The sequence below is a fragment of the Lipotes vexillifer genome, unplaced genomic scaffold (genome assembly GCF_000442215.2).
Source record: "Lipotes vexillifer unplaced genomic scaffold, Lipotes_vexillifer_v1.1 scaffold418, whole genome shotgun sequence".
Classification (NCBI taxonomy): domain Eukaryota; kingdom Metazoa; phylum Chordata; class Mammalia; order Artiodactyla; family Lipotidae; genus Lipotes; species Lipotes vexillifer.
Window position 1 is genome coordinate 5,213,158 of NW_006798629.1, and position 12,615 is coordinate 5,225,772.

The 12,615-nt window shown below is 44.2% G+C and overlaps 1 protein-coding gene across 1 annotated transcript in view; it reads right to left on the minus strand.

The window, feature by feature from the left end:
- Positions 1-12,615, minus strand: part of PLCL2 (phospholipase C like 2) — a 198,318-nt gene that overhangs the window by 74,177 nt on the left and 111,526 nt on the right. Inside the window, exons 3-4 of the mRNA XM_007470619.1 lie at positions 10,125-12,611; positions 7,534-7,737 (exon numbers count right to left, since the gene is read on the minus strand). Coding sequence (XP_007470681.1) covers positions 7,534-7,737; positions 10,125-12,560 — 2,640 coding nt within the window. The 5' untranslated portion in view covers positions 12,561-12,611. The remainder of the gene's footprint in view (positions 1-7,533; positions 7,738-10,124; positions 12,612-12,615) is intronic.

The following is a 12,615-nucleotide window of genomic DNA, read 5'->3' on the forward strand; positions in this document are numbered from 1 at the left end:
TGTGTGTGTGTGTGTGTGTGTGTGTGTGTGTAAGAATACTTCTACATATGTGTCCCTCGATGGTTTCTGTGGAGACATGTAAAACATGAAAAGCAGATGAGAGATACAGTCGTGCAATCACCACCATATCACACCGTGAAGCACCATCTCCCCTAAGTTTCTTAATCTCCCTGCTTCTGGTGGCTGAGTGGCAGCCTCTACATCTGATCTGATGATACGAGTGATACCATCATCACATTCCATCCTGTAAACATTACTTTTCCCTTCCCGTGGGGTTGGCAGTCGCTCTGAAGTGGGTCAGTTGTATGGTTTTGATGATGCCAGAGAAACCGTTTTGGAAACGTCACTGGCTGGACCTCCCCTGTCAGTGAATGAAACTAGAGGCTTTGGGTTTCTGCTCTTCCCCCTGTAGCAGGGTACATTCACCTTTCCCTAATCTGTCTTTTTTCCCCCTCTTTGTAGCTCAGTCTTATCCCAAGGCATAATACTCTATTTTTCTACAGTTATAAAAATTGGGAGAGTTGACACCTCCAATTAAAAGATGCTTCTAAAAGTTCTGAGATGCTGTCAAGTTCTGAGGCAGGAGAGTGATAAAAGCAGCCACAGAGGAGATGGGAATCAATAATAACCTTATTACAGATGATCTCTGCTTGGTCCAGATGGGCAGACTCCATCAATTATGAAGTGTGATTTCTCTCTTCCCTGCATTAAGCAGTGGCCAGAGAAAATACAGGAACCCATACCAACAACATACAGCAGAGCACTCCTGATGCTGCATGCCGACTGCCAACATATCTGTGTAAGAAAAAAACCCTTCGTTTCACATATTTTATTTAAAGGACCTTGTCTTATTTAAGAAATATTTAAAGCCATGAGGTAGAAGGGACGATCCAGTAACTTATATAAAAATATTCACAGCAAGCAAATAACACGCTCCTAGACAAAGCATCTTCTTGTTCCTTTTTTTTTTTAAACACTAAAAACTACTGTTCTCTACTGGATAAACGGATTCCTCAGAGAGTGCTTTCTTAATTAAGTGTGAAGGCAATTAAAATCAAGATTTTTGTGAAGCTGTAAAAGATGGAAACAAATTAATTTCAGATAGAAAGCAGAGACAAAGGAACTGCAATAACAGGAATGAATTCATGGGTAATCTCCGAGCAGCTATGGCTGCTCGAGAGTCCGGCCGCTGTGTATGTGAACAGCCGTGCTCTCTGTGACAGAGCTGGGCATCCTTTTCTTTCCTTTTTCCTCTTCTCTCCTTTTCATTCCCTGTGACTTCATTGTCAATTTACTTACAATGACTGAAGCATATACCATAGTGCAGAAAAATTGTAGCAAAACCAAGGAAAAAGACTTTTTTTCTTTAAAAAATATTTATGTGATAAGGACACTTAACATGAGATCTACCCCTCTGAACAAATGCTTACCTGTACAATGCATTACTGTTGACTAGAGGTACAAGGTGCTACTGTACACGGGTCTCTAGAACTCCTCCACCTTACTTACCTGAAACTTCATGCCTGTTGATTAATAACGTCCTATCTCCAGTGCCTGGTAACTCCCAGTCTAGTCTTTGATTTTATGAATCTGACTAGCTTAGATACCTCATTTAAGTGGAATCCCGAAAGGCTTGTCTTTCTGCGTCTGGCTTCTTTCACCGAGAATACTGCCCTCAAAGTCCAATGAAAAAATTTTAAAGAGAACTTTCTTTTTATGTAACACTCCACAAAATATTTAAACTCCCAGTGTTTTCTCTCAGTCAAGGAAGAATGTTGACATCTTGGTCTCTATTTGTTAGCACAGATCTCATAACATTTAAAAAAATGTAAGCATAAAGCAGACGGTAAATCTGAAACTAATAAGCAAAGATAGCTGGAGAGCTGAATCGTTACTTTCATCGACATTAAAAAGGGTGGTAAAAACCACTTTTGTATAAAAAGATGATGATGATGACGGGAGAGAGGAGACGTGGTCCTGAAGCCTCCCGGCAGATCACCCCAGGAGCACTGTGTGTTACGGAGAGGGGACCCGCTCACTCACCAGAATCTCTTACTCAGGTTACGTAATCCTTATCTTCTCCAAACCAGCCTCTAAACACATGAGAGAACGAGCTCAACTGTGATATCTGATTCTCAACAGTGGATGCATTCAAGTTCACTGACACACACTTTCAAGTAAAACACTTAAATTTTCTGTTTTCTGAAGTAATAATACAAAAGATATATTCAGGTACTTATAATCAGATTCCGTTGAGTGGAACTCAATCTGTTGAATAGAGTCTTCCTTATTTTAAGCTCATCGGATCTGCCTTTTAACATACGCCAAAGTATGCAAGACGAATCCTTCTCCACCTTCATGGGGAGCAAGAATCAGAAATAAGGTACCTGGGACTTCAAGGGCCCCACATGAACAACGTCAGATCATGATTATTGGCGCTATTTGGGCTTTATGGGCAGATTCATCAGTCATCTACACACCACACATGGCTCATCTTCCTGATCTGGACTGCAGGGCAAAAACTGGACAAAGAGACTAGTCAGGTTCTAAACCTGCCATTAGAACCATTAACGGTTCTCCCATTAATTTGATGCACCACTGGGTTTCCATTTTCTCATCTGCAAAATAAAGACACTCAGCAGGAGGCCTCTGAGTTCTCTTTCACCCCTACCCTCCCACAGTCCATAATCTTAATTCTGAGCATGGCCCTTTGCTGCTCAAAAATGTGCAAGAACTCCCACGGCCCATGCTTGAATTTCCTAGAACACATGCTTCCCATTTCTGAGAGTGTTTCCCCCTGTGAACTCAGCCTGCAACAGTCTCCTTTTCTTCACCTGCTGAAATCTGAGTCGTTCTTAAGGGTCAGAGGCCAGTGTTTCCTTGAAGTCTTCCTAATTCCTAAACTTGAAACTGACCGTTCTCTCCCATGAACACCCAAATAATCTGTTTACATATATATATATATATATATATATATATTTTTTTTTTTTTTTTTTTTTTTTTGCGGTACACAGGCCTCTCACTGTTGTGGCCTCTCCCGTTGTGGAGCACAGGCTCCAGACGCACAGGCTCAGCGGCCATGGCTCACGGGCCCAGCCGCTCCGCGGCATGTGGGATCTTCCCGGACTGGGGCACGAACCCGTGTCCCCTGCATCGGCAGGCGGACTCCCAATTGTGCCACCAGGGAAGCCCTGTTTACATATTTTAACACATCTATCTATCATCTATCCTCTCACTATCTCTGGATATGTTTCATCTCTTCCACTAAACTGTGAACTCGTCAGGGGAAGAAAAGCCTCCCTCGTGTGACCACAGAGTCACTCCCACTCTCCAGACCAGTCCCTCCCTATTTCTCCCCCATCTGCCTGATCTAAGAAGGTGTCTGTGTTTTTCTTCCTCTGCTCCCGGGTGGCTTTGACACCCGCCTTCCTGAGCAACGTCCCAGCCTCAAACCTCACCACTTCCGGGATCCAAGGAGGGATGACAAATAGGGCAAAAAACCACAATTTGGGCCACTCCAAAGACCTGTTTGCTGGTGGGATCACAAGAGCCATTAGGACAATCTCGGCGCCATGGGCAGGGTGACCACACAACGAATTATCTAAACAGGGACACTTTTAAGGGTTAAAGGGAGAACTATTAATAATTATGCTGGGACAACAGGTGTACAAGCAGGGTCTGTCCCAGGCAAATGGGGCTGCAGGCCACCCTGAGCGTGGGCCCTCTTTCCTAGCCTCCACACCAGCTTACACAGTGTCCACATTTCCACAATCAGCTCCTTCCCTGCACTCTCCTTTTTCACAAAGACACGGGCATATTTCAGCTACAACTCGTTTATTAATAAGAGCTTAGACAGAAAAATAGTCACAATCTTGACAGCATAAATACATATCTGTACACTCTTAGGAGATACCGCAATCCTGTCCTCACTGGAGGGCAACTTCAGCAGTGCAGACTCACAGTAACACAGGACTTTGTGGGGAGGGGTGGATTTCTCAAACTACGCTTACTTCTCATTTGGAGTCTTCAAACTATAAATGGGAAGTCAGTGAAATGAAATAAGATCTTATTTCTAAGGCTAATTTTGGGTTAAGCTCAATATAACAAATGTTACAAAAATAAAGGCTATCCAGGACCTTATGACATTTCCCATCAGTATTTCCTCTATTCTTTAGCTAGCTTTAATAAATTAATTGTCAGAAGGTGAGAAATAATTAAGTCACTAATAAATGGACTATAAAATATTACAAGAGCTATAATATTGCCGTAGCAATATGACAATCTTTAAAATGCAAATTATAAAAATTTGAATTTAAGTACTTTATAGCTTAAGTACTTAAATTTTAAGTACTTTATAGCTTAGTTTAGCAGGTGGAATGAAAAAGAGAGCAAATCAATAAAGCTAGGGGTATAACGCAGCCCAGCTATATCAATCAGACATTATGTAAGATGAATTTCACAACTTTAAAAATGTAAGCAAGCCAACTGTCTTATCATTTCTACAACAACACAATTATAAAGTTATATGTAGATAAGAGTTACATAGTAAATGTTATCATCTGCCAGCCCAGGGAGAGGAAGGGGCGGGGGAAGTGATATGGTGGGCACTGTGTCCACCCAGCTATGGTCCCACCGCCGCTGTGGGCTCAGCCTGGACTAGCGCCTGGGTACCGACCCTTCCAGTTAACACCTCCCTGGGGCACCACAACCCACTCTCAGGAAGGTCCTGTTAAAAAGGTTACCATGAAGAAATGTCACTGCGTGACCAGTAACACACCTGAGCCGGTAAGTCAGCTTAGATGTTGGTCAATGACGTGGGTCTGCAAAATGTCTAACGATTTTATTTGTGGCTTAAGTTTAAAAAGCATTTACAAACATCAGCTACTTCTTTGGGCTTCTTCTCATAAAACTAACTAGGTAGCCTGAGGCACAGCATGCAAGAGCTCTTCAGACTTTTCCATTTTACCTCTTTTTCCTATCTTTTCATCTTTCCCCCCAAAGGAATCTCAGCATAAGCTTCTTTCTTTTGTTCCCCAGCTGCCATCCTAGCAGACTGGATGGCTCCCTGAGGACAGGGACCCGTTATGCTCATGCCTGTGGCCCCTCCAGCACCCAGCACAGTGCTCCCCCAACCCATGTTTACAGACGCATTTGCCCCTGGCCGTCCTTCTTTCTGAAGGGTGACTGTCACTCCCTGCAGTTTGCCTGCAGTGTCCAGTGTTCGGTCCTTATTTATCTTACATCACCGTGAACTCTAAGCTGGAAAGAGCAGGGAGTAATAAGCACCTGCTACAACGTGTGGTTATTGCACTGGAACTTAGGAACAAGATCAAATGCCACTTTTCTTAAGGTAATGAACTGATAAGCTGTTTAAAATATTGCTCTCTTATTATAGGTGGGAATGTAAATTTGTATAGCTACTAAGGAAAACAGCATGGAAGATCCTCAAAGAGTTAAAAACAGAACTACCATATGATGCAGCAATTCCACTTTTCAGAATATATCCTAAGGTAATAAAAACACTAACTCAAAAAGATACATGCACCCCCATGTGCATAGCAGCATTATTTACAATAGCCAAGATATGGAAACAACCTAAATGTCTATGGATAGATAAAGAAGTTGTGAGATATACATATATATATATTAAAATATGAGGAGATCCTACCATTTGCTACAACACAGATGAACCTTGAAGGCATTATGCTAAGTGAAATGAGTCAGAGAAAGACAAATACTGTATGACCCACTTATATGTGGAAACTAAAACAAAACAAAACAAAAACAAAAAACCAAACTCATAGAAAAAGAGATCAGATTTGTGGTTACCAGAGGTGAAGGGTGCAGACAGTGAGAACTGAAGGAAGGTGGTCAAAAGGTAGACATTTCCATTTATAAGATAAATAAGTCCTAGGAATGTAATATATACCATGATGACTGATACACAGGAAACTTAAGAAAATAAATCCTAAGACCTCTTCTCACAAGAAATTTTTTTTTCCTTTCCTCTCTTCTTTTTATATGAGAAGATGGATGTCAGCTGAACCCACTGTAGTAATCATTTCACAATATGTGTAAATCAAACCATCACGCTGTACGCCTTAAACTTATACATGAGTGTCAATTATTTCTCAATAAAACTGGGGGGAAGAAAGAGAGCAAAAGAAAAAAAAAAATGTTGCATGCTTCTGACTTGGACTTCCAGATCTTATGCACCCAAAGATTTGGGTGAACAAGGCCAAGACATGAAGATTAAGAACAAAAATCCTTCCAAACTTTTGTTTTTGGAAATAGTACCCCATGGTCAAGACAATTTGTCATATAGGGCATACTATGTCCATCACCCTTCGGAAAGCCACCGCCAGCAAACAAAAGGCCACACACAGTCCTGCAGTGAAGACATCTGACTAATTTTGCTCAAACCAGTATTTCCCTAAATTATTTCAACATGGAACCCTTTCTCCCATGTGACACTTATTAATATCCTAAGAAACCAAGGTTCCTCAGCAGACACTGTGGGAAACGCTGACCTAAAGCATTTTTTTTCTTTCCTGGAAATTGTATAAATCCCTCTGAATTGCAGCTTTCAGGTCAACTTACAGAATAGCAAAAAATATATATTTCTGTAAGGTTTACAGTGCCACTCCTGATTTGTCTTAGACCACAGCAGGCTACCTGAGAAGCAGCCTTGAGTTTTGTGGTCTGAGCTCCTGCTTCTCGTGTGGAGGAGGTGGTGGGTGAGGCCTCTTACCTCTGAGCACCTGGCCAGTACAGGCTGACAGCCTCGCCCATCTGGGAGGGGAGTGTCCAGCACCACCCTTAACCCTGACCGCAGGGGAGGACCTGCGGTGCTCACTGGCATTTTGACAACTTCAGCTACACTGCGAGCTTGAAACGGTGTTGTTCACCCACTAACTCAGCCCTCAGAGTTACGATAAATCAAAAAGTACAGCGAGAGCAGGAAGCGATTAGGAAAACGCAAGATAGACCTTAAGGGCAAAAATGCAATATTCTAGGTGTCCTGAGGATTCCTCATTAAAGCTAAGCTGATTACCAATCACAGGCGCCACAGAGCAGCTGCTATAAGGAAGGAGAACTTTGCACAATATAGAGTCATGTAGTTAGTGGAAGCACCTGCCTCTGATGGTATTTAAAGTGTATTTTCGGAAAAAAACTAAGTTTCTCACCTTTACCAGTTTGAAAACAAAATAAAAATGAGTGTGACTCAATGGCTGATTGCAGGGAAAGGTTAAAAAAATTCCCTCCTATATATATGTGGAAAATAGTGTATGCTTTAGAAGTCAATTCAGATACATTCTTGAAAAGCTGTCTGAATCCTGCTTTCTAAAATAGCAACAACAAAACACTAAAGTCTTTCAAATACAGCAAGGTCAGGGGAATAACTTTTCCAGCACAGGTAAAGGAAGCCTGAACTAGGAAAGCACACCTCAGCAAGAGCTCCTAAGCATGTGGGGTACTGTTCTAAGACACCTCTCTCCCCTGGGCTCCATAAAAGTGCAAAGAGCCACTCACCATGTCATAAGTTGTTACGATCTTTTTCAGAACCTCGGGCACGATTCCCTGCAACTCCATGGTGGGATACTGCTCGCTGAGATTCAGGACCACCAGGGGCGTGTTATCAGGTCCCAGGAAGCGGGGAGACACCGCCAGCATGCACTGCATGAGGTTGGCTACGGAGGAGAGGCCACACAGCTCCTTGAAGGACACCACTGCATTCTGCTCAATGGAAAGAAGAAGGCGCTTTGTAATTCACCAGGGTTTTAATTTCTCGTGGATGTTATACTCAATATACTTGGTTATCCTTGGACTGCCTGGTACAACACTTACTAGCAGTGTTATGACAGACATGGTTAATGAGTATCTTATCCTGGGAAAAATGGCTACTTTCCAAAGTAAACATAGTTATAGATATTTGTAATACCAATTTATCAAAAGTATGGAAAAGGCAAATAAGTTAAATTCTTTCGAAGGGCAAAGCTACTTTTCAGATCAAAGTTCACAGCCGTGCTAATGCTGATATGTAATTATGAGCAAACAAAAAAAATGGCTTCTGCATTCAAAAAGGTAAAGATTCAGAAAAAAAAAAATCAGGCTTAAAATAAGTATCAAATATGCCGGCCATCCAAAAAAAAAAAAAAGAGGAATATTTGCAAGATAGAAACTTGAGTCTCTCTCACCTGTTCATACCAGCTGGTTCCAAAGCTAAAGGAACTTGGAGGATGCTGCAGTTTCCGTGGAGATGTGCCCGGTGGGAGACCTTCCTGCCCAGTACCACGGCCTTCCCTTCCCCTAGTCCCGTCTCCATGCTGCTTCTCCTATTCTCAATGCTCTTTTTTTTCTAATCACCAGAGGTGCCATTAAATTCCCCATTAAAGGAAACCCTTCCATACTGTAAAAAGCCATCAGTCGGTGTTCTCTGAGCACCGTGTGCAAGGCATAGGTAATATACATGACCCCATCTGATCCTCTCAACCAGCCATGCTGGGCCCCAGGAGGCCGAGCCTCAGCTCTGTTGTTTGTCTGAGGTCACACAGCTAGCCGGTGAAGGGGTCAGGATTTTACCTGAAGTCTGCTGAGGATGAGGCCTCTGCTCTTAATCACTGTGCTGCCAGAACAGGTACATACCAACCGAAAAATGAGTCACCCCAGGCACACCTGGGTCCTGACCTGGGCTGAGCATGGCGGCCAGAGGGGAGGGCTCTGGCCCCCCAAGCCCTGTGTCTTCTGTTCTCAAACACCCCCGTCCTTGGAAATGAGCAGCATGTTGGTTTTAAATTTAAACATTTTCTTTTTATTAATATTGCTTTAAATATGGGCATCAAGCTGTGTATCATTTTGTCCAAAATCACTTGGATGTTGACCGCTCATAACAATAAATCCTTACTGAGAGCTCTAAGGGGGGCCCCAGTCACACCATCACATCCCCAGTTACTTCTTCTTCACCTGTCATTGTCCTATTTGTTTATTATCTGCTGCCCAGCCCCAACTAACGTCTGCTGTTTTCCTGCTGCATCCCGGCCCGACCGCCCGGGTGTGGCAGGGGCATCACACAGCGCCGACTGCAGTGTGGGTTCAGCACAGACACGCGGCCCTGGAAGGACGGCGCTCGGCTTCATGCGCATGACAGCTGCCGTAGGGCAGGGAGGTGCGGCCTGCTCAGAGCTGAGGTCCACCAACCATGGCACCCTCAGAGATAGGGAGACACCCTCCACATTTACTATGAGACAAGAAATAAAACAAAATGTCTCCATTGTGGGAAGGTCTTTTCATTTTACTTGCTGCTGGCATTCTGCTCATAATAGTTATAAAGATTATATATATATATATATATATATATATACGTATGTGTGTGTGTGTGTGTGTGTGTGTGTGTGTATCTTTTTTTAATCGTTTTTAAACACACTGAGCAGTGATCCATCACACACTGGGATGGGCTGGGGTAGATGTGTGTGTGAGGTAGCCCTCGCAGCCTCGTTCTGCATCACTGGTAGCCCCAGTATCCTGCTAGACACGTGGACAATCCTTAATTACATACCTAACCCTGACTGATTGCTTTTCGCCACTATGCGGTTCAGAGGTAATTATTATCTCAGACGTCTAATAAATACAGGTGTCACGTGTCTTTTACTTACACAATTAGATAGCTGCACTGCAGAGTCAAGAGCAGGCTCAATACATAAACCCACGGGCTGTTTACAGGCTCACCATTCCCGCAGCATGACGGTCCCACAAGAAAGGACCAGAACGTGTCCCTCTAGTTTGATGGGCTTGACGTCAGTGTGTTCCAGCTAAGGAATATTCAGAAATACCAGAGATTCCCACGTGCGCTTTTAGAGAAGACGGGGGACTGTTCCCTAGTGATTACCAGGGACCAGGTCGGGTGTGGACTCAGCAGCAAGGCTGTCTCATTCCCATAGAGTGTGTTCAATACCAGCTGTCGTTTTGGAAATTCACATGATAAAAAAAAATGAGATTGGTGGTAAACATTCTTACAAGCGACGGGAATTTACAAAGTATTTAAGATGGGAAATACGACTATTTAAAGAAACCCTCCAAAAGACTCTTACACCGCACGCAGGCGCACACGAGCCCCCGCGCCGTACCTGCATGTTCTCTCTCAAGTCGGTGGCGTCCCGAATTGGGGGCTGGGCATTCTTGAAGACCTCGTCCACAGTTTTAATCCACAGGGTTCTCAGGGACGCATATTCCCTGGACTTCTTCCCTTTCCTCACAGAGAGGCCCCTCTTGTGAGGCTTCCCGCCTCCTCTCCGGTTCGTGATGGCCACGTGCACGAACAGAGAAGCGTGGGCGAGGACCTCGCCGGTGAGCGACTGCAGTGGCACGTGGCGGTAGCCCGTCTGCAGACACTCGAAGGGAATCGTGTACTGGCCGATGAACTCATCCCCGATGTAGTCGTCGTCCAGGACCACAAAGCGCACCATGGCCAGTTCGGGCAGGTTGATCTGGAACTCAAAGCTTTCGTCGAAGATGGGAGCGTCTCCGTTCTGGTGCACTGTTTTCGTCCTCTGTTCTGCGCAGTCAGCGGGTATCCCGTGGATCTCAACGTAGACGTAAGGGTCCACCACGTCGCCTTTAGCACCCGATCCTTTGGGTTTGGGGAAGTTCTGCCCGCTGATGATCTTGATGTGAAGGAGCTGGGGTGAGACTCCCGGGACGGAGTCTTTGGTGTTGGCGCTGAAGAAAGAGACCTCCTCCCTCATGATGGCCGGCCGCAGCACGTAGCCGCAGTTCCCGTTCTGCCTAAACCAGCCGATGTTCAGGTCCATCATCAGTCCCGGGGTCTGAAAGTTCATGGCCACGATCTGACAACCACATTTCCAAAAATCTTGAGGGTTCATGTTGCTGGAGTCAATTCTCATGGGGCTGGGAAAAACCCTGGCGAGAAAACGCTTGTTGTAATTGACAAAGTCCCCTGCATTCTCGTTGGCGTATTTGCTGGCAAGCACTTCGTTGAATGAGCAGACTTCCCAGTACTTCTGAACCTGAAAGGACACCTGAAACTCTTTGAACTGCACTGACTTGCAGATGCTCACCAGCTCTGACAGCTCTTTGCAGAGCTGGAAGCGCTTGGCAGGCACGTGGTTGGGCAGCTCTGCGTTCTCCTTGCCCATCCTCTGAGACATCTCTGCCCCTTCATCCTCATCAGTAACATCGCCCTCTACTCCAGAGCAGTTGGAAGACAGCTTCTTTGCCTTAATGAGTATCTTCCCTTTCAGGACATCTGGGGATGGCAGGTAAGATTCCTCAGCACTGGGTGAGGCTGTGTAGAGCTTGTCTCCTAAAATTTTCTTCATGTGTTGAACCATGACCTTCTGTTGTTTAATAGAACAGTGATTTTCCAAACACAGGATGAGAGGGTACTCTGAAGCAAAGAATGCATACTTGTTAATAATATCAATGACGCTGCGGAAGACGATCTGCGAGGTCATGGTGTGGCCTGTGTAAATCACAGGTTCGTTATCTGGCCCATCCCATACATCCAATTCAACACTCCGGCAACCCATTTTAAGAGCTCGGATGTATCCTGTGATATCAGAGGGACCTCGGAACTGATCCTCTATTAAGTATGTATTATGAGATGAGTTTATAAAGTAATGAGACAAGGGTTGCTTCATGTCCTGACAGACCTTTTTATGCTCTGGATCAAATATATAACAGTCAGATGACACAAGGTAATTAGTGAACCCGTCTATGGAAAGCCAGCCCTTTTCCTGACCCTCTTTGGATGGCTCATATTTGTGAATAATTTCAAGGCTTATTTCCTCATTTATATGTGCCACACCCTGCTCTGCCTCCAGAAACATCATAAGGTCCTTGGTATCAAGGAATTCTTTATTGCTTGAGAACTGAACTAAAAGGAAATAAATTTCAGGTCTAGTACAAAGCTCGTGGAAAACCTCAACAAATTCCTCCTTTGTGACTTCGGTACCAGCTCTGTCCTTGGACTTGTGCAATTCTTTGAACTTAAGCTCAATTTTGCTCGTTTTTAAACCAGGATTGAGGTTTCTGATACACTGCACGGCGTTGCACAGAGTTATATGTCCCAGGTTATCTACATCAATTTCACTAAACATTTGTGAAACCCAAGAAGTCCTCATGTTGTCTTGGCTACTCTCTAACATATCGAGTGTATGTTTCCCATAAGAAATTAGGTACCGCAGTCCCGTGACCCAAATGTTCGCAACATCTGCGGAGTTGGCAACCAAATCAAGTGACTCGTAATTCTCTCCGTAGATGACTGAAAATGCACAGTCTTCAGATATCTGGTCAGAAATGCCATTGCTGCGGAATATGTCTGTATGTTTTCCTGTTCTCACTTCCTTGATGGATTTAATATCAATCTTGGCTTTCTCAGAATCCTTCTTGGATGGCTCCCACCTCAGGCTCTGCATGTCAGCGTCCAGTAAAAAATACCTGTGGTAAATTCTAGAGTTGGAGCGGACCTTTTTGAGTTCCGAACCCTCCACCATGGAATTGATACAATCACTTGCACTGCTAATCTTTTTCTCCGTGGGCATACTGCTGAAGGAGACCGTCTTTTTCCGCTCTCTTTTCTGTTTTGTACCATCCTAG